The 20,826-nt window shown below is 41.7% G+C and overlaps 1 protein-coding gene across 8 annotated transcripts in view; it reads right to left on the bottom strand.

Annotated features, from left to right (window-relative positions):
• The window catches only part of DSCAML1 (DS cell adhesion molecule like 1), a 243,785-nt gene that overhangs the window by 183,311 nt on the left and 39,648 nt on the right, over nucleotides 1-20,826 (bottom strand). For all 8 annotated transcript variants that reach the window (XM_077249896.1, XM_077249895.1, XM_077249892.1 and 5 more), the window contains exons 2-3: nucleotides 18,245-18,562; nucleotides 5,200-5,346 (exon numbers count right to left, since the gene is read on the bottom strand). In XM_077249896.1, coding sequence (XP_077106011.1) covers nucleotides 5,200-5,346; nucleotides 18,245-18,562 — 465 coding nt within the window. The remainder of the gene's footprint in view (nucleotides 1-5,199; nucleotides 5,347-18,244; nucleotides 18,563-20,826) is intronic.

Genomic DNA, 20,826 nt, shown 5'->3' on the forward strand with positions numbered 1-20,826 from the left:
TTTGTCTCTCTACAGCATGCAGGGGCGGGTCTTTGTCTCTCTACAGCATGCAGGGGCGGGTCTTTGTCTCTCTACAGCATGCAGGGGCGGGTCTTTGTCTCTACAGCATGCAGGGGCGGGTCTTTGTCTCTCTACAGCATGCAGGGGCGGGTCTTTGTCTCTCTACAGCATGCAGGGGCGGGTCTTTGTCTCTCTACAGCATGCAGGGGCGGGTCTTTGTCTCTCTACAGCATGCAGGGGCGGGTCTTTGTCTCTCTACAGCATGCAGGGGCGGGTCTTTGTCTCTACAGCATGCAGGGGCGGGTCTTTGTCTCTCTACAGCATGCAGGGGCGGGTCTTTGTCTCTCTACAGCATGCAGGGGCGGGTCTTTGTCTCTCTACAGCATGCAGGGGCGGGTCTTTGTCTCTCTACAGCATGCAGGGGCGGGTCTTTGTCTCTCTACAGCATGCAGGGGCAGGTCTTTGTCTCTCTACAGCATGCAGGGGCAGGTCTTTGACTCCCTACAGCCTGCAGGGGCAGATCTTTGCTTTTCTACATCCTGCAGGGGCTTGTCTTTGTTTTTCTACAACATGCAGGGGCGGGTCTTTGCATGAAAATCAGGACAGCTTCTGGACATATCAGATCAGTATGTGCACATAAAGCAGGATTTTGTTTTTAAGGAGAATAGCTAGGTAGTCAGTAACCACTGTATAATGAAAATAGCAATGACTATAAACTAATATTACTTTAGTTGCTTGTTTTTTATCCAGTGATATTACCTTATGCTACAATAATGAGTACAAATCATTAGCATAGTACAGGAGAAGTGGTCACAGGTGTTATATAAAGGCTATGTCCTTAGTTCTCTTGAGGGTCTCAATACATATATTGCTATACACAGAAATCTGGACGGCATTTCCCCCCCCCCCCCCCCGTCTCAGAGACGCGTTTTTGCACCTGTGCCTGTTCGGCACTAATTATAGCCTCATCGTTAGCATTACCAGTAATAGTATTTGCCTGTAATAGCCTTATAATTAGCTGTGCACCTGTATATCGAATAGGGAAGGTGTCCCATCTGGGCGTCTGATAGATCTATGGGATTACTCAGGGTCCTGCAGTATGTTTGCGGCCGCATTTAATTCGTTAGCGACTAGCAGCAGCTGAGTAATGACTCGATGGGTTTTTGCTGACCAGTATTGCATCTTATGTCGCAAGGTTCATGGAAAACACAGATAATGATCTATCTCAGGATGTACAAATATAAACAAACGGCAATAAAATGAATGGAAGAAACATCAAATTAGCTCCATACTGTAGTAAACAGACTGGTGCCATGAGAGGTAAGCTTAGGAATAATGAAACGACTTTGTAGAAAAATGTATATAGTATTAATATATGTAACTTTTACCGCACATATAATGGTGAAAGCTCCTCCGAGAAAAAAAAGGAGTATGTGGCTCACATTATACCAGGATTGCTGCCTATAATTAAGACAGTGAGGGCTTAAAAGGTACCTACACCTAAAATATTTCAGTATTTTTAGAACAATAAATTGCTCAATACAAATTGACCGTTCAAACCAAGCGCAGGTGCTCGGTGTACTGTTAGCATGGGTAAACAGGTGAGTGCACCTTCCAATCCATCTCTGCCTTCCTTGGGCTTCTGCACAACTGTCAATCAAGGAAGAGACGAGTGGAAAAATGCACTGTAGGACTTATTATGGTGTGTCCAGATGGAAAGCTCAAACATGGGACTGCAACTCAACACAAAGAAGACAAAGATATTGACTATTGCTCATTACGACTGGAAACATTTGAGATGGACGGCAACATACTGAAAGTTGTAAAGGTCTATGATCTACTGGGATCAATGATAACTCAAGATGTGGTGAAAAGACCAGAAGTCAAAAGGAGAATAGCTATGGACAAATCAACAGTTAAGTCACTGGAGAAGGTCTTCACAACGAGGAACATTTCACTGACGACAAAGACACGGCTCATATATAGTTTGGTCTTTTCTGTGGTAATATGGACGTGAAACCTGGAAGATAAAGAAACAAGACAGAAGAAGAATCGACACCTTCGAAAAGTGGTGCTGGAGAAGGAGAAACAAATCAATTTTGGAACAAATTAAGCCAGACAGGTAACAAAGCAAAAATCACCAAGCTATGACTTGCCTACTTTGAACATATCATATAAAGAGAGTAATCACTGGAGAAGGACATCATGGTCGGAGGAATAGAAGGAACAAGGCGAACAGGAAGACCAGCAACACGATGGCTTGATACCAATGCTTTCGCAAGATCGATCTTACTATAGATTGTTCATCCATCAAGTCGCCATGGTTCGAGATAGGCCGAAGGGCAGTTGAAAACCCCCCCAAAAAAAAACAATACCAAGGTTGCTTGGTTTGAACAGTTATTTTGTGTCTAGAGGACCCCATATATAAATTTGGGGGACTTCATGTGGAAAGTGTCCTTTAGGCTACATGGCAACAAAAAGTTCAAAATGCCCCATTCGATACTGAATCTACTAACGTGACCAGGATGCAACCAACGCTTGCGCACTCAATTCAGCCACGTATGCATGTATTTCTAATGAGAAGCTTATAGTAGGACTCTGCCAAGATCGGGCGACAAATGCAACATCATTATTCTTTCCCACATCATCATCTGGAGGAGGAGAGTCACGAGTCCCCCAATTAGACAGTTAGCCAGTCCCACCGAAATTGGAGGGCTCGACTAATATTAATCTAATGTGTGTGATGGCCTGAAATAATCTTACAATGTACTGCTACAGTTTACTCTTTGCATAAATTCATTGATTAAGATGGAGCAGTATTTTTCAGACGAGTGGATTATCGATAGATATCAAGGTACATAAACCAGGTAGCTATAAAAAGTATAGAAAGCTGGGCCTACAATTATCCAACAGCAACGAGGATGTCAAGTCCCGTCAGTGGCAGGCCGGAGAGATAGAATGATATATTTCCATTTTTATGATCCTTGAGCATAATTGAAAAGTCAATTGCTACTTTATTTTTTCAATCCGGGTCAAATAAAATGAATTTAATTTGTACAGTGGAGTGTTCTCCAGTAATTTGTAGTATATCTATTAAAAAAAGGGATTATGGCAAATGCAATTATTCAACAGTTTTTTATCTCACTGGGTTAAAGCTGCATTCACACAGGTGTAATAGATCTCCCTATATTTAATGACAAGGGAATCAGAGACCATCATGTAAGAAATAGAAAACTATAGAACTTCATGGCAAAGTCCCATCTATTGGAACCACGTGGGGCCTCGGTGGTGCCGGCCAACTCCATCAGGTAGGACTCACCTTAGAAAACTAGGCCTTTATATTTAATCCCATTGTGCATCGGGTCAACCTACATTTTTCTGGCATTTATGTATCATGATTCTTCATCCAACTCCACGTTGACAAGACATGCCATTAACAACCTGAATCTCCCAACGCCCTAGACAGTCTATTGGTAACTGCGCAGCCATTATAGTAAGCTCATCCCATTTTCATGCCAATAGAATGATCTTGAGATGGTAAAGTATTAGAGGATAGGTAAACTATGGCCATATAGTGGTCCACGTGGTCATCAAAAATTCTTCATATGATTCCTCACATCATTATCCTAAAACGATCAGTGGGAACCAATAAAAAAGTAACTGCACTTTCCCAAACTTTATGTCACAGACATTTCAGAAGCAATGATTTTTGGAGGTTAAATTGCTGCTAAGACCCTCACCAATTGGCAAGACAAAGCGGTACAAGCATTTAGCAAAGAGCAGCTTTCTTCAAAGACTGAGGACAGTTTAAATGGAAAATTTATCAAGCCACCATACATATTAGATCATTGTTGGCTGAACAATGGTTTGGCCATTTGTTCAGCTGGCAGCCATTTTGGCAGTCTCTTCCACATGCTGGAGTACTTGTTCGGTCACGTGGTCCTGTGTTCTCTAAGAGAGAGCCGTTACCAGACATGTCCTGGAGAACAAATTGATTGGCAGCCCGAAATTGGACATGCCCGATCGACATCTTCCCCGACAATCAGTTGTCTGTGACCCCTGTACACCTAAGACAGTCAGCCAAACCCGTTGAGGTTCAGCCATCATTACTCTACTTTAGTCTTCAGTCTTGGAAGAGAGCAGTGCTTGGCTTAGAACTTACATCCTTCGTTGCGATAATTGTGGGGATCCTGTCGCTATCACCCCACTGATTGTTAACATTCTTAGCGGAGCGCCGCTCTCCTCTGAGGCTGAAGTCAGTACCCAATAGAAAGCCTATAGTCTTAGAGAAGAGCAGCTCTGGGCTGTCCTTTTTTACCCCTTTCTTTTAGTGATTGATGAAGGTGTCAACCCCAGGACACCAACGGTCAAAACGTCTGACATGTCAAAGAAATTCTGTGAAGGTACAACTACATCAAAGAACTGGATACTCAGTTTCCTTTCTTTGCTGCCATGAATAGAGTCCAGTGGTACCAAAGTTCATCCATTTCAAGGTCAACATGTGACACATGATTATTAGCACTATGGTCACTTTCTTCTGAGCATAAACCGGTCTGGCTATTCTCCAACATCTCTCAAAGCCATTTTTCATGTGCAAAGTTAGCAGAGAATGGTCTACTCAAAACCACTGCTGTGAAAATCCAGAAAATAGCCATTTTATGAAATACTAGAATTTTTTTTTTTATATTAATTACATTTCACAGCAAAAAATGTTTCCCCCATTTTTTTCTTAAAAAAAAACAAAAAAACAGGCATTATGTAGCAAATAAATTACAATTATTTCATCAATTGGCAAATTAGCAGCAACTGAACCCAAGATAAATTCAACATAAAACATTAAACATTTTGAATAAGAATTGGCAATTACAATTCGTGCAACGGAGCTAGAGATTCATGACCAAAGTCATCTAATGTTATGTTATGGTCACATTCCTCAAAGAATTCAATGTGGTCATGCAGCAAAAGTGAAAAATACCTTATATTTGACTGAATATTCTGCATCACATTTAAAAATAAATCCCACAACATTAAAGTGACTTGTCCTGCAGTTTTGATAGAATGCAAAAAATTATTCCGGACAATATCTTTACTTTTTCCGGCTTGACCCGCCTTAGCAGACATTGGAAGCAGCCATGTAGTCCAAGCAAATTAAATCTGATTACAGTGGGCTTTGATATTGCAGACAAGTGATCGACATACCTGATATGAGGGATACAGTGTCCTTCTCCCAGGACACAACACTGACGTACTCCTGCACGGAGGGTTGAGTGAGGCACTTGAATACAGCGGCACTTCCACGCATGGCGCTCTGGTCCTCCACACGGACTGTGTACGGCTCCCTGAAAACTAAGGTACACACATTTTGTCACTTGATGTGAACCGTATGTGGAGCTTTTTTAAACAGATTGGGCAATTATGTGATTTCACTGTCTACGCAGAAAAAGCACCCCCCTACCTATCGTGGTGGCTGTACCTGGTAAAATGAATCAAAGGAATATTTCCATCTCAAAGTGAGGACAAATCAGCAGGCTATGCCATCACTTCATGATTAGTGGGGGTCCAAGGTCAGAGTCCCCCTCCCATAATCCTGAGACTGAAGACCTCTCCATAAATATTCCATAAACAACAGAGCCTCTGCTACCCAGTGCACAGGCCAATTACAGGACAGCTCCAATTAAAGAAAACCTATAGGATGAAACATGCTGCCTTGAAACATTCTAGCTACTTTTAAAAGCTGGCCATATTCCAACTAGACGTGCCTGGTCTCGCTTCTACACCTGTATTGGGTGAGGCTGTGTACATCTAGTCGGCACATGACTATCACATACTTGTGGTCACACATCCGCTGCTCCCAACGCCGGCACCAAATAATCCTGTGCAGACTCACAAGTCTGCAGTCACAAAGAGTGACTGCAGACTTGCAGTTTTAGGCTAGACAACCCCTTTAATGAATTGGGACAGCTTTTCAAAGTATGTCTTCTCTGAAACGTCACAGCTTTTCAGAATATATCATACATACCTGCAAGAATGCAGCACATGTTTGATTCATGCTTCACATGGTTGAGACAGCATGAATGTCCTGACAGGTTCCCTTTAAACGAATGGGGCTGGCAACAATTCTCTGCACAGCTGGATGACTGACAGTACAGCTGCGCATGAAAAATTAGTAAAGGGGCCACAGCACTGAATCAGGTCTGACGATCACCAATCATAGTGGTATGTCATTGCCATTGCATAGCTTTGTGACAGTTCGTTTTGGAGGGAGAGAGTGCTTGTCTAGGCCTGAGTGCACAGTATAATGAATAAGAGGCTTGTAGTGTTGATAGTGGTGCTGAAGCTGAGCCATCAGACTAAGGGTACCGTCACACAGTGCCATTTTCATCGCTACGACGGCACGATTCGTGACGTTGCAGCGTCGTATGGTTATCGCTCCAGCGTCGTAGACTGCGGTCACACGTTGCAATACACGGCGCTGGAGCGATAATTTCATGACGTATTTGCGATGTAGAAGCCGTTGGTTACTGTGCGCACATCGTATACAACCTGTGTCACACGATGCAATCATGCCGCCACAGCGGGACACTAGACGACGAAAGAAAGTTTCAAACGATCTGCTACGATGTACGATTCTCAGCGGGGATCCGGATCGCAGTAGCGTGTCAGACACTACGATATCGTAACGATATCGCTAGAACGTCACGAATCGTGCAGTCGTAGCGATGAAAATGGCACTGTGTGACGGTACCCTAACAGGCCTTCTAATGGCTAATCGTTTGCTTTGCTGTTTGTATCACATACAATCTGCATTTAGCCTAAGGAGGGAGATAGAGTTGCAGGAGCAGGCAGAGAGACAGAATCCAGTCTATAGACAGGGATTAAGCCTGTGCAATCTGTTGGCAAATATATAGATGCAACTTTTTTTGTGGGGGCTGAAAAATATTAATTTATTTTGATTATACAACACACCCAAAAATTGTTGAAACATTTTCCTGGGCTACATTTCTCAGCCATACACTATTGCGTAGTGTGGAGTACATTTTTGTGATCTCTAAAACTGAGAAAAAGCTTTTAAAAATTTTGTAGGCTTCCGTTTCTCAGAGGGGAGGATTTCTGGCAACTCAGGTGTCTATGGATGACCTTTCTCATAATTTCTGTCTGGCTTTGCACTTTCTGCAAGGCCTTCATAACTGTATAAGTACATCAACTACACCTTCAAAATACATTTGTTCAAAAAAAAATTATGGATTCAATTACTTATCCATACAGTTTAATATGGTTATTGTTGCATTACGGTGGCATGTAAAATGTACAAAAAGCGTAGAAAAATATTTCAGGATTAGATTACTCATCCATAGAGTATTATGTGTTTTCTTGCCCATCTTAGTGGTATATAACAGTAGGAAAAGCATTTGAAAATTTTGCTTGCTTGGTCACATTTCTTACCCATACACTGTTCTCTGTTCTGTTATATTTGTGCTGCATGTACTTTGAACTATAAAGGCACCAGATCATGTATTATCCTGGATGCCTTCCATTTATTTCTATATAGTTTTCTGTCATATGAGGATAAATTAGCTTTGATTGTGTTTGCTATATCCTCAGGTTTGTTCTCTAGAAGCATTTTTACCATTTAATTATGATCATGCTATTACTCGGGACAACACTGTAGCTGGAGCAGAGGTGTATCTAGCCTTTCCTGCACCCGGGGCAAAGGATCAGTTTGGCGCCCCCCCCCCCCAACCTCCCCCATTTGAACCTTAACTCTATTGAAACTGTTTGACCAAGCCAAGGTACATTCCTGAATCCCCATAATGTTAAAATAGATACCAATAAAAGTAAAATTAATTGAGACATCAGTAGGTTAAGTGTTTTTGAATATCCATATTGAATCAAGAGCCCCATATAATCCTGCATAAAGGTTAATGATGGCCCCATAAGATGCTCTATACAGACACTTGCCCCATATAATGCTGCAGAAACGTTGATTATGGCCCCATAAGATGCTCCACAGAGACATTTGCCCCGTACAGTGCTGCAGAAACGTTGATTATGGCCCCATAAGATGCTCCATAAAGATATTTGTTTTTAGTGTTTTGGTGTGGTGTTTAAATCAATAAATACTTATTTTATAGGTGGTCCCTGACTTATTAGCATGTTTCTTTTCTTCTTTAATTTGTCCCCATGCTGTTCTACTTCCATTCAGCACTTTTTCTATCCATTTGAACATTTTCACTGCCCCCCCAGACCTCTTTATAAAGGTCTGCTGGAAAAAAGCTGGACTTGACCATTGACTCCCATTATTCTCGTTACTCGAAGAAAGCATGCGAGTATTAGGAATTGCTTGGTCTCAGTAACGAGCAGGCGAGCATTTTAGCACTTACTCATCTCTAGTCTGTTCCTAAGTAATTTGACATGGTAATGTAGCCCTCTAAGGCTACTGATCTTAAAGATTACAGATCATGGACCTCCAGTAATATGATTATATCTGTCTTAATGTTCCCAAACATCTATAGATAAACCTTCATTTATACACTTGTAACTCAATGCATTTGTTATATGTATTTGAATATCACGCTAGAACACAAAAACTTGGTCACTACTCTTTCCTCCAATTTCCAAGCTTTGCTATCCCGCTTTTCATAACACAAATACACATAAAACTTATCATATGATCAATAAACCTTGCTCTGCAAACTACAATATTGAAAATATGACCTGCCATTCAAGCTATAATAGATCCATTCTTCTGGCTGCAAGATTATTGAAAAACAATTACTAGCGAGCAGCACTAAAGACCATGAAAAGAATAACCAGCTCGATCGTGTGCTCAATCTCCTTATGATCAATTCAAAGATTGCAGTTTCAATTTCTGGAAGCAATGAGGAATGTATCTAAAAAAAAAGTCATCAAGCGCAATGTTGTAGACTGTACACACATGTTCTACACTTTATTTCCTTGTTCCGTAGCCAGAGAAGTAGCTGGGATTTTTTTTTTCTCCAGCCGGAGCTGTCCATGGTCCTGATTATAGTGCGCTAACTGGAATCTATTCATAAAGGAAGGGTTATAATTTATGGTGTGATATTATGCAGCCATTTATCCCGTTTAACCATCTGTATTCTGGAGACCGCAAGGAAACAGCGTATGTCTAAGAATGGTAGAGTGTTAGGTAGGTTATGATACACTCGTTTTTTGGGGTAGTGCTTAGGGCACAACTCTGGTGCTCGACTTGTAGCAGTTTGTTTATGGGTGGGTTGCAGCTTGGTTTTTTCCTTCCCGGAGTCCAGAAAGGGAATGAAAAATCTTGGCTTTTAGCTAAGTCTTCCCACGACTTGTTGACTTTTCCGCTCCTGGGAAACACTGGTGAAAGTTATCCATTTTCAGTTTAATAATCATGATTGAGAATCCATTCTCACATTGGAATCCGATCCGATGATCCTGTATTCAACTCTCGGAAGCTTGGTGGGTCTACTGAACTGAACGCACAGCCCTATAGAGACACATGTTATGTTTCCATTAGGGTTGGCGGTCCAGTTGCACAGCTTAGTTGTCAACCACAACTATGGGAACTTACTGCTGCCAGATATGGCCAAGTACAGCAAGCAGCAACTTCCATTAGTCCCGTACACATTGGAAAAAGCAGCAATGCGCATGCTTGACTGCTCCTCATTCCAGAGAGAGCCTGGTACTGTAGAGGGATGCCTTACGAAATGGGGACACTGTACCTGCAGTGGTACAGTCTTTTGGCAATGAAAATACAGACTCGAAATCTGTCCCAAAACAAATATGTTCTCATGAATGTGCCCTTAAAGGGTTGACCTCAAATTTTCTTTGGGAGTGCACCATCACCGCTGAAGACTGATAGTTTGGGTCGGCTGTTTGGTCCCACCACTGGCCTTAAAAAAGCACTCCCGTCAAAGATTTTATTCTCGTAATATCTTGCAGTCATCATATTATATAGCACTGTGTATTTACATTTGCTCGTTTTGCCTTTCTACCAGATAATTCTTCTCTTTTCTCTGCTCTATGTAGAATCAGGAAGTCTCTTTTCTCTGCATGAATCATTCTGATTTTCACCTCCTGATCCAGCTGCTCCCTCCGCCAGGGACTTTTGCAGTGATGACTCATGCAGGGAAAAAGGGACCTCCTGTTTCTACATAGGAGCTTAGAAGGATTCAGCTAGACAGTTTTTAATCACGTGATGTCATAGACCTAATAGAAAGGAGAAGAATTAACTGGGTAGAAATGCAAAATGAGCAACTGTAAGTACACAGTGCTATATAATGTGACGACTGCAATATATTAAGAGAAAACTTTGATGGGAAAAGGAGGAGGAGGAGGAGGAAGAGGAAGAGAAGGAGGAGGAGAAAGAGTGCTTCTTTAACTAAGCGCTTCCCTGTGCTGCAAACACAGACAGAGAAACTGAGATTGGCTGCATCCAGCCCACTTTATGCTCCTTACTTAGGTATCTGGCCACTCGGAGACTGCAGTGGTGGCCGGTAACCTAGGTAACGAGCTGTACACTATTGAATAAAAAATCCCTCCTTTCTTGGGAACGGAAAGGATTTTTAATAAGAGGTAAATTATAAAATTGCTTGTTTTTCCAAGCACTCTGCATTGTTTCACCATTTAATAATTTGAGACAACTGCTTCAATCCCAGGAATGACACTTAATCTCCGCACACCACAGAACATAGATAATATACAAGGTGTAACGTATACAGCAGTATAATTTCACATGGCGCATTAATAATGAAACGGTGAAATTTAATTAACATTGGAATATAACACTGTATTACTGAAAATTTTCATTGCTAAAAGGTTACGTAGGAATTAATGCAAATGTTTGTTAACATGTCATAAAAGAAATAACGTTTCCAAGCACATTTTAGTTTTTGCGTTTAAAGAGCTGTTGTCGCATCACAATCAATGGTATAGTACAGTATGTGCTGGGGTTTTTGGGGGAAATTTTACTTAGAGTTGGATGAACCTAAAGGTGGATTTTCCTGAGGGCTTCAACCAATCATATTCATTGTTACTATAAATGAAAAACTAAGAAGAAGGAGGCATGTATAAGGTGGGGATCACCATTACAAAAGTCATATAAATGTAATAAATTTTATTAGAAAATCTAGGCACACAACACTACAAAAAACTTTAAAAACACATAAAACAACCATAGAAATGGTAAGTACAAAGACCCATAATAGGGTCAAAAACCCTGGTTCGAACCACCCCTGTATATAATATTAAACCTCAATGTGATGCACTGAACATATAAATGACATGCAGTCCTGAAAGATATATTGAAATTAGCAAACCTATATTTGCACCTAAATAAAGGGCATATCCATTCAAGTGTGCTCAAACAACAATATGGCTAGAGCAGAAGTGGTGCGTAAGGCAGGTATAGATGTAAGCACCCTATATGAGGCAACAATCCTAAATATAGATATAGCAGCATAAGCAAACCTATACTTACACCTAGGCTAAGAACATGTCCGTTCAGATATGCCCATACAACAAATGGCCAAAGCAAGGATGATGCATTAGGCAGATAAAGATGCCTGAGCCCTATATAGAGCAACGGGCATCAAAGAAATGCTGTGGGGCAAGCAAAGGGGGTGGAAAGCCAGGGCACAAAACGCCCAACGCGTGTCGCCAAATTACCATGGTATTAAGCTACTATCTATATAATGCCATTTAATTAGGGTTAGATATAAGCTAACTGTATACCCTTGCCTCTTTCCTTCCCCCCCCCCCCCCCTTTGTTTTGGGCACTTAGTGGGGAATTCTTCCCATTGTATCCTTCTTCTCTCGGCCGAGAGACTCTTTGCGGACCTTGTATATGTAGGTGCGCAGGCGCCGATTGGCGCCTGCGCACTTGCCTGCTGTCCGCATTTAAAATACTCTTTCCCCTTTGTGGCTTTGCTCCACTGCGCCGATGCCGGCATTTACTCTGGCTGCCTGGCGCATGCGCTCTCTCGGATAGCTCGCACTCAGAAAGAAGTGATGTTTCTTTCTTCTTTTTTTGATGTTCTGCAATACTGCGCAGACGCCGGCGTTTTACATCACTTCCGGTTTCTCCGGCTCGACAGTAGTATGCCGCATGTGCTAACTATCTGGCACCAGCTGCCCCCGGTCTGGTTTAATCAACAGGTATTTATAATATCGGCTCCTACACTACATCCATTGCCCCTGAGGAAGCCAGATTTACTGGCGACACGCGTTGGGCGTTTTGTGCCCTGGCTTTCCACCCCCTTTGCTTGCCCCACAGCATTTCTTTGATGCCCGTTGCTCTATATAGGGCTCAGGCATCTTTATCTGCCTAATGCATCATCCTTGCTTTGGCCATTTGTTGTATGGGCATATCTGAACGGACATGTTCTTAGCCTAGGTGTAAGTATAGGTTTGCTTATGCTGCTATATCTATATTTAGGATTGTTGCCTCATATAGGGTGCTTACATCTATACCTGCCTTACGCACCACTTCTGCTCTAGCCATATTGTTGTTTGAGCACACTTGAATGGATATGCCCTTTATTTAGGTGCAAATATAGGTTTGCTAATTTCAATATATCTTTCAGGACTGCATGTCATTTATATGTTCAGTGCATCACATTGAGGTTTAATATTATATACAGGGGTGGTTCGAACCAGGGTTTTTGACCCTATTATGGGTCTTTGTACTTACCATTTCTATGGTTGTTTTATGTGTTTTTAAAGTTTTTTGTAGTGTTGTGTGCCTAGATTTTCTAATAAAATTTATTACATTTATATGACTTTTGTAATGGTGATCCCCACCTTATACATGCCTCCTTCTTCTTAGTTTTTCATTTATATGTACTTTGGGCATGTGATGGGTGATCCCTTGTAGTGGTGCCCGCCAGTCTCTACTTGTGCAAAATTGTGGTTTTTTGGGAGGTTCGGCGATCCTTTATCTCTTGTTCCTCTTTTTCTTGGAGTGTGGCACACTACGGTTTGGTCTATTGACCACTACAATGGATTTACAGGCTAGGGAGGCGGCCTGGAGCCAGAAGGCTACAGGCATTTTTGAAACTGGGGGTGATGTTACTGTTGTCACCACGAGTGAGGATGGAGGTTTTTCTAAACTCACATATGAATTGACTAATTTGCATAAATCATTAACGAAGGTGTGGTGGAATTTGAGAAGCCTAGAGCAATATAAGATGTCTAATTTCGTTCCTCGTGGACTCAGAGTCCAGATCTTCCCTGCTTGGGAAGTAGATGATTGCTTTCGTCAGAGTTGGGAGAGTGGCTTAATGAAGTGCTCTGTAATACTTATGGATATGCTGATCACACATGACCAAGCCCTCCTAAACAAACTAAAGGAGGATATAAAAATAAGAGAGACCAAACTAGCTAGTTTTGATGCATTGCTAGTTTCTTCTTTCAAACAGCAACTCAAAACTACTATCGAAAAATACGAGGGAGAGATCTCTACTGGCAAGAAACGTAAATTCCAAAGGGATAAATCTGACTTTTCTAGTGGACAGGCCTATAAATGGAGCCATCGAGGCAATAAAAGGGCAGTGTCCTTTGACCCCAAAAATTCAAGGGACACTAATACGAGACTTGAGGCCTCGTCCAGTGATTTTTTATCATCGGACCCCAGCGACCTCGACGGGGCTGCAGGAGGGGTCGACGCAAGACTCGGAGGGGTAAAGAAAAGAAAAACCAGGGGCTACAGGAATTCTCCACCGTCCTACAAAAGGGAGACGAGGTTCAATCGCAGGAACCATCAACTCTGACTGCATATAGTCAAGATGGACATCAAGAACCCCGAGACCAAGTTCAAGATCAAGGTAATCTGCAAATTATTAACCTTTCTACACATGTATTAACACCAGCAGAAAATATGGTCTTAACTAAAGGTTTATCCTTTGCTCCAATGAATACCCTCGACAAATTTATTGTGATCAAGGATGTATATTTGTTTTGTCGCCAATTAATTTTTAAACTCTTGTATCACCATCCTTCTTCAGCGGACCAACTACCAAACGACGAAAGACAAGTCCTGAGGGATCTTATGGACTTGCTCAATGAAAACGACATGGACAGTACCAGGAGACGGTTTTTTGGGAGACTGCCATCACAGGCCACTCCATCACTCTCCCTTTTTCCGGCGGTCCAGATATTCTTTAACAACATCTGCAGAGAAATACAGACTCTACGTGTGGACGGTAATAAAAATGGGAATTTAAGTCCACCCGAACAGAGGGCCCTTTTGGGTCTACGAAAAAACAAGGAGTTTCTGGTCCGCGAGGCGGATAAGGGAGGTAACATTGTTCTATGGCCTAACTCCCTTTATTTGCAGGAGGTGGAACGACAATTGGGGGATCTCACATGCTACAGACGTCTACCTGAAGATCCTACTGATGTCTTTAAGAGGAAACTTGATCGTCTATTTGAACTAGCATTACAACATGGTACCCTGAATAAAAAGGAAGTGACTTTCCTGACAACGGACTATCCTGTGGTACCGACCTTTTACTTACTACCTAAGGTCCATAAATCGTTGGAAAACCCCCCAGGTAGGCCAATTGTTTCTGGCATAAGTGGTCTTTTTGAGAAACCGTGTGTGTATCTGGACTTCTTTTTACAGCCCATGGCGATGTCATTGAAATCTTTTATCAGGGACTCGTCTCATTTGATCCAGTTAATTCAGGATCTAGTCTTACCATCTGGCACTCTTCTAATCACATTAGATGTCGAGTCCCTGTATACTAGCATCGACCATGATCTAGGTCTAAGGGCTGTCTCATTCTTTCTAGAACACAGTAGCACGGGGGATAGAGGACACGATCAATTCATCTTAGATCTGTTATTCTTTGTCCTAGACAAAAACTACTTTGTCTTTGATGGAACCTTTTATAGACAAATCAAAGGCACTGCCATGGGGGCACGGTGCGCACCATCCTATGCAAACTTATTTCTAGGGTGGTGGGAGGAGTTGGTGGTCTTTGAACACGGAGCTTATAAGAAATTTTGCCAGAAATGGCTTCGGTTCATTGATGATGTCATAATTTTTTGGACAGGCACGGAGGAAGACTATCATCTCTTCCTCACAGATTTAAACAACAACTCCTTCAATATCCGGCTTACTTCACATCTATCACGGACATCGGTGGAGTTCCTGGACCTGACGCTGACCTTGGATGGTTCGTATATCACCACTACTCTCTATCGCAAACCAACAGCGACCAATAGCCTACTGCACTATTCCAGCTTCCACCCTAGGCATTTAAAAAATGGCATACCAACTGGCCAATTTCTCCGTTTAAGGAGAAACTGCAGTATAAAGGCTACTTTTGACTCAGAGGCCCGGAAATTGACTGACCGTTTTAGACATCGAGGCTACCCAAAATCTATTATTTCCTCGGCATATGAGAGAGCAAAAATTAGTGAACGGACTGGACTCCTCCAAAGACAAACACGGGAATCTTCCAGACCCCTGGGGATTGTTACCACATTTAACAACCAGTGGGGTGACATTTACAGAGTCCTTAATCACAATTGGGGGATCCTATTAAGCGAACCCAAGCTAAAGCCCCACATTGCAGAAACTCCTAGACTTATAGCCAGGAGGGCTAGCAATTTAAAGGACTTGTTATGTCATAGCCACTTCGTCCGTCCTACTACTAGACTGAATAGGGGTACAAGGACATATGGTACCTACCCCTGTGGAGGCTGCAATGTGTGTCAATACACTGTGGCTCAGGATGGCCTGTCACTATCTGTTTTTCCTTTTCAGATCAAACCTAAGAGATCTTTCTTCAACTGCAAAAGCCGTTCTTTGATTTATGCCTTAATATGTGAGTGTCCTAAGATCTATGTGGGCCAAACGACCCAAGAATTAAGGAGAAGGGTCCAACAGCACTTATCCAACATTTCCACAGCCCAAAAGGATCGAGAAAAAGGCAAAAATGTTTCATCAGTAGCAACTCATTTTTTGGACACTCATCATGGCCGTACCAGAGGCTTTAAGGTTATGGGACTGGAGATGGTCCCATTGAATATTAGGGGCGGGGATAGAGTGAAGAAATTGTTACGATGTGAATCAAGATGGATCCATGACCTTCAAAGCCTTGCTCCACATGGACTTAATGAGGAACTTTTATTCTCGGGATACTATAAACAGCTGTAATGCTTGGGACGTTCATCTTTATTTGCATATTTATGTATATATGCCTGTATATCTCCATTTTTTTGGATATATTTATGTATGTGTGTCCTCCACTATTCACAGGTATTGTTATATCCTTATTATTACTTGTGCCTTCTTTTTTTCAATATCTGTCCTCCAGATTTAGGATGTTAATTTAGTAACTTTTTAGTGTTCTTCTAATAAAACAAATTATCATGGTATTAAGCTACTATCTATATAATGCCATTTAATTAGGGTTAGATATAAGCTAACTGTATACCCTTGCCTCTTTCCTTCCCCCCCCCCCCCCCCTTTGTTTTGGGCACTTAGTGGGGAATTCTTCCCATTGTATCCTTCTTCTCTCGGCCGAGAGACTCTTTGCGGACCTTGTATATGTAGGTGCGCAGGCGCCGATTGGCGCCTGCGCACTTGCCTGCTGTCCGCATTTAAAATACTCTTTCCCCTTTGTGGCTTTGCTCCACTGCGCCGATGCCGGCATTTACTCTGGCTGCCTGGCGCATGCGCTCTCTCGGATAGCTCGCACTCAGAAAGAAGTGATGTTTCTTTCTTCTTTTTTTGATGTTCTGCAATACTGCGCAGACGCCGGCGTTTTACATCACTTCCGGTTTCTCCGGCTCGACAGTAGTATGCCGCATGTGCTAACTATCTGGCACCAGCTGCCCCCGGTCTGGTTTAATCAACAGGTATTTATAATATCGGCTCCTACACTACATCCATTGCCCCTGAGGAAGCCAGATTTACTGGCGACACGCGTTGGGCGTTTTGTGCCCTGGCTTTCCACCCCCTTTGCTTGCCCCACAGCATTTCTTTGATGCCCGTTGCTCTATATAGGGCTCAGGCATCTTTATCTGCCTAATGCATCATCCTTGCTTTGGCCATTTGTTGTATGGGCATATCTGAACGGACATGTTCTTAGCCTAGGTGTAAGTATAGGTTTGCTTATGCTGCTATATCTATATTTAGGATTGTTGCCTCATATAGGGTGCTTACATCTATACCTGCCTTACGCACCACTTCTGCTCTAGCCATATTGTTGTTTGAGCACACTTGAATGGATATGCCCTTTATTTAGGTGCAAATATAGGTTTGCTAATTTCAATATATCTTTCAGGACTGCATGTCATTTATATGTTCAGTGCATCACATTGAGGTTTAATATTATATACAGGGGTGGTTCGAACCAGGGTTTTTGACCCTATTATGGGTCTTTGTACTTACCATTTCTATGGTTGTTTTATGTGTTTTTAAAGTTTTTTGTAGTGTTGTGTGCCTAGATTTTCTAATAAAATTTATTACATTTATATGACTTTTGTAATGGTGATCCCCACCTTATACATGCCTCCTTCTTCTTAGTTTTTCATTTATATGTACTTTGGGCATGTGATGGGTGATCCCTTGTAGTGGTGCCCGCCAGTCTCTACTTGTGCAATATTCATTGTTACTAGACGCGTATGGCCATGTTTGCCAAACGGGATGTACAAGGGTGGGACAACCAGATGAACATTCACAAGCATCAACATTGAGAAATTTACAGCTGCAATCGAAATTAATCAACCCCCATTGCAGATTAGATTTATTAGCAAAACTCACAAACTTGCCAACTATGCATCCAACTGTATCTCTAGGAACTTTCAATTACTTTGTATCTTTTTGTGTCCTTTTCATGGTTACTGCAAAGCAACAATCTCTACACTTTTTGGACCGCTCTCTCGACAACCCAAGAATAAGGCCATTATTATAGTCCGAGTGCTGTCCGATTTTTTTCATGGACCCCTAGACTTGTATTGGTGAGTTTGATCAGAGAAATCAGTCATGACTCCGTGATTTTGCGTGAACCACGGACATATGAACTGCCCCATAGACTATAAGGGCTCATTCACACGTTCGATAAAAAAGGACCGATTATTCGCATAAGACTTTGATCAGAGTTGTGGGGGTCTCAGTCGTCGGATTCTATGATCCTCTCGGACACGTAATGTCACTTTGAAATCCATATATGTTACAACTTCTCACTTATCTATAACTTTTTCCGCCACTACAAATATCAGTGCCACTTACCAGCTTTGACGCGGATGTTTGGACTCCGGATTTTGCCAGCGGAGTTCTCTGCCGTACAGAAATAGTCATTGTCATGTATAAAGCTATTAAAAGCGGACTGAGAAAAGGGGTAGAGTTGGAGTGTGCCATTGGCGTGGACGTGCCTAATGTGAGGCACATCATAAATGTCATCTCCTGTCCCCAGGTACCATCGTAGGGTGGCGCTGGGAGATCCAGCTGCAGGGCAGGGGATGAACACCCCCACTGTGCTGGAGAATGTGATCTGCAGCAAAGAAGTGTTCACAAAGTATAAACTCGTGCTGGCATCCTCAGAGCAAGCTGTGGAGAGAAAGAAGAAGACGGATCAGACGCAAGGTTCTTCTATTGTCATCAGATGTATATAAACACAGCAATAATTGCACTAGAGGGTACCTGCCATTTTAACAAACTTCTAAAATTTCAGAAGATTTGATTGGTGGGTGTGGGAGAACCCCATAATCACTGAAACAATGGGGAAGAACTTGAGCTCCACCAGCCAAGCTCAGTTGGGTCCTCTGCCCCTTTGTTTTAGCGATCAGTGGATGTTGCATTACTTCGACCACCACCAATCTAATCTCATTACATATCAGGAGGTTGCAAAAATAAAAAAAAGAGTTACTCTATAAAAACCATATAAAATAAGAATATAACAGCTAAAAACAAGGGCTGCACATACAACAATCTTGACCATGATAATGGTTAAACCCTAATTAAAGAGGATCTGTCACCTTTGCCGACATGTCCGATTTAGCAGAAAACCCCCGGAACCAAGGTACTAAACGTCCTCCTTTTGGCAGCTATATTAGTACTAACATATCACAACTCTTTGGCAGTGCAGGGCCTTTATCAAGTCATAAAAAAACAGATATGCATAGCTTGTTAAAGGTCCTTCATGGTCGAAACGTTGCGATTTTTCTGTATCAAAAAAGTTAGCGCAAGGAGGACGTCTGGTGCCCTAGTTTCTGGATCTCTCTGCATTGCTACAACCTTGTGGAGGGTTGCACCAAGTGTGCACAGAGTCAGGAGATTACATACCATTAGTGCTAAGTGTAAGTGGCCACGACCACCCCGAAAGCAGGTGCAATTGTGCATTATGAGGAGCTATTGGACTTGGAAGGGCCCATATATTGCTCTTGCACAGGGGCCCTCTTCTGTCTGTGTCCGCCAGTGAACAGAGTGGAGTACGGGACTCCTCTATTGCAAGGATAAGTGACCAATTTAGCAATTACTATTACTTCTCATAAAAGAAGTCTGGAACATTTTTTTGTCAGAACTCGGTTTTGTGATATCCCTCCATTACTTCTTCCAGAAATGCCTACATAAACTGAAAACTGGGTGCTATTCTTCACGACACGACTTGACTGGACAATGGCAGGCAGCGCAGGGACATCCTACCAACTGATAATAGAGCGGTTAATTTATATAAGTTAATAAGAGAAATAGAAAAGAAAAAGCAAAACATAGTAGTCTAAAAAAAAAAATGCACCAGCATTGTTAAATCATGGTGAACACACGTATTTACTTAAAAAAATAAATATAATATATATATATATATATATATATATATATATATATATATATATATATATATATATATATATATATATATATATATATATATATATATATATATATATATATATGTTAGGAGAGGTGATGGGTCCTCTTCAAAGAGTACCTAAACTTTAGTCACTCTTTAAGGACATGTTTGTTTTGGTAAATACTTGTATTCTCCTTGATATAGCAGTGCAGAAAGTACTGTTTTAACTGCTTAGTTAAGAAGCTGCTTTGAACTAATGCCTTCGCAGTAATCCCTATTCAAAGCACAATTTAGAAACATTTCTGCGTCTTAATATGGTGAACGGGAGTAGAGAAGCTAAAACAGGACAGTGTTTCTGAATAGTGCTCTTCGTAAAGCAGTAGTTCCAAGAAGCTTCTAATAACGCATGAAGTAGGCAGTTAAAACAGCACTTTCAGCAGGGAGTTCAGGAGTGAAGGAAGCAAAATAAGGTAATGAAGTAGATTATAAAAATTCAAGGTCGATCAATAGTTTTAAAAAAATACTCTAAAGTTTCACTTGATTAACAGTCCCAAAGACGTGAATGAAAGAACTTGCAAAAAGCTACACCATTGTCATGGTTGTTATTCTACAGGACAAGGACCATGATGATCCTTAACTTCCACGTCATCAGTTACGAATTGGGAGCCCCAAATACACATCCGATGGGTGTCAAACCCCATCAAAATCAAAGTTTGGTGGACTATATCTACTGCTATATCCTCACCACCATCAGTTGTTAAAAACAGGCAAAAGGTACAGTATTTCCATCAATACCAGTACTGTATATATGTACACTCAGTGCTGCTTTGGTTATTTCAATACGGGTTACAGTGTTATAGCCAACATTAAGTGGGAGTTATCACCTAACCATAGAAAAGGTGATTATTTGATGATGAGATGGGGGTTTGACCACTGGGACCTTGTTAAAATTGGCGCTGGTCGTGAATGTGTGTCCCTGCTCCATCTATTAACTATTGGACTGCTGGAAGTACTTTGTCAGTCC

This window comes from Ranitomeya variabilis, chromosome 4, assembly GCF_051348905.1.
Source record: "Ranitomeya variabilis isolate aRanVar5 chromosome 4, aRanVar5.hap1, whole genome shotgun sequence".
NCBI lineage: Eukaryota > Metazoa > Chordata > Amphibia > Anura > Dendrobatidae > Ranitomeya > Ranitomeya variabilis.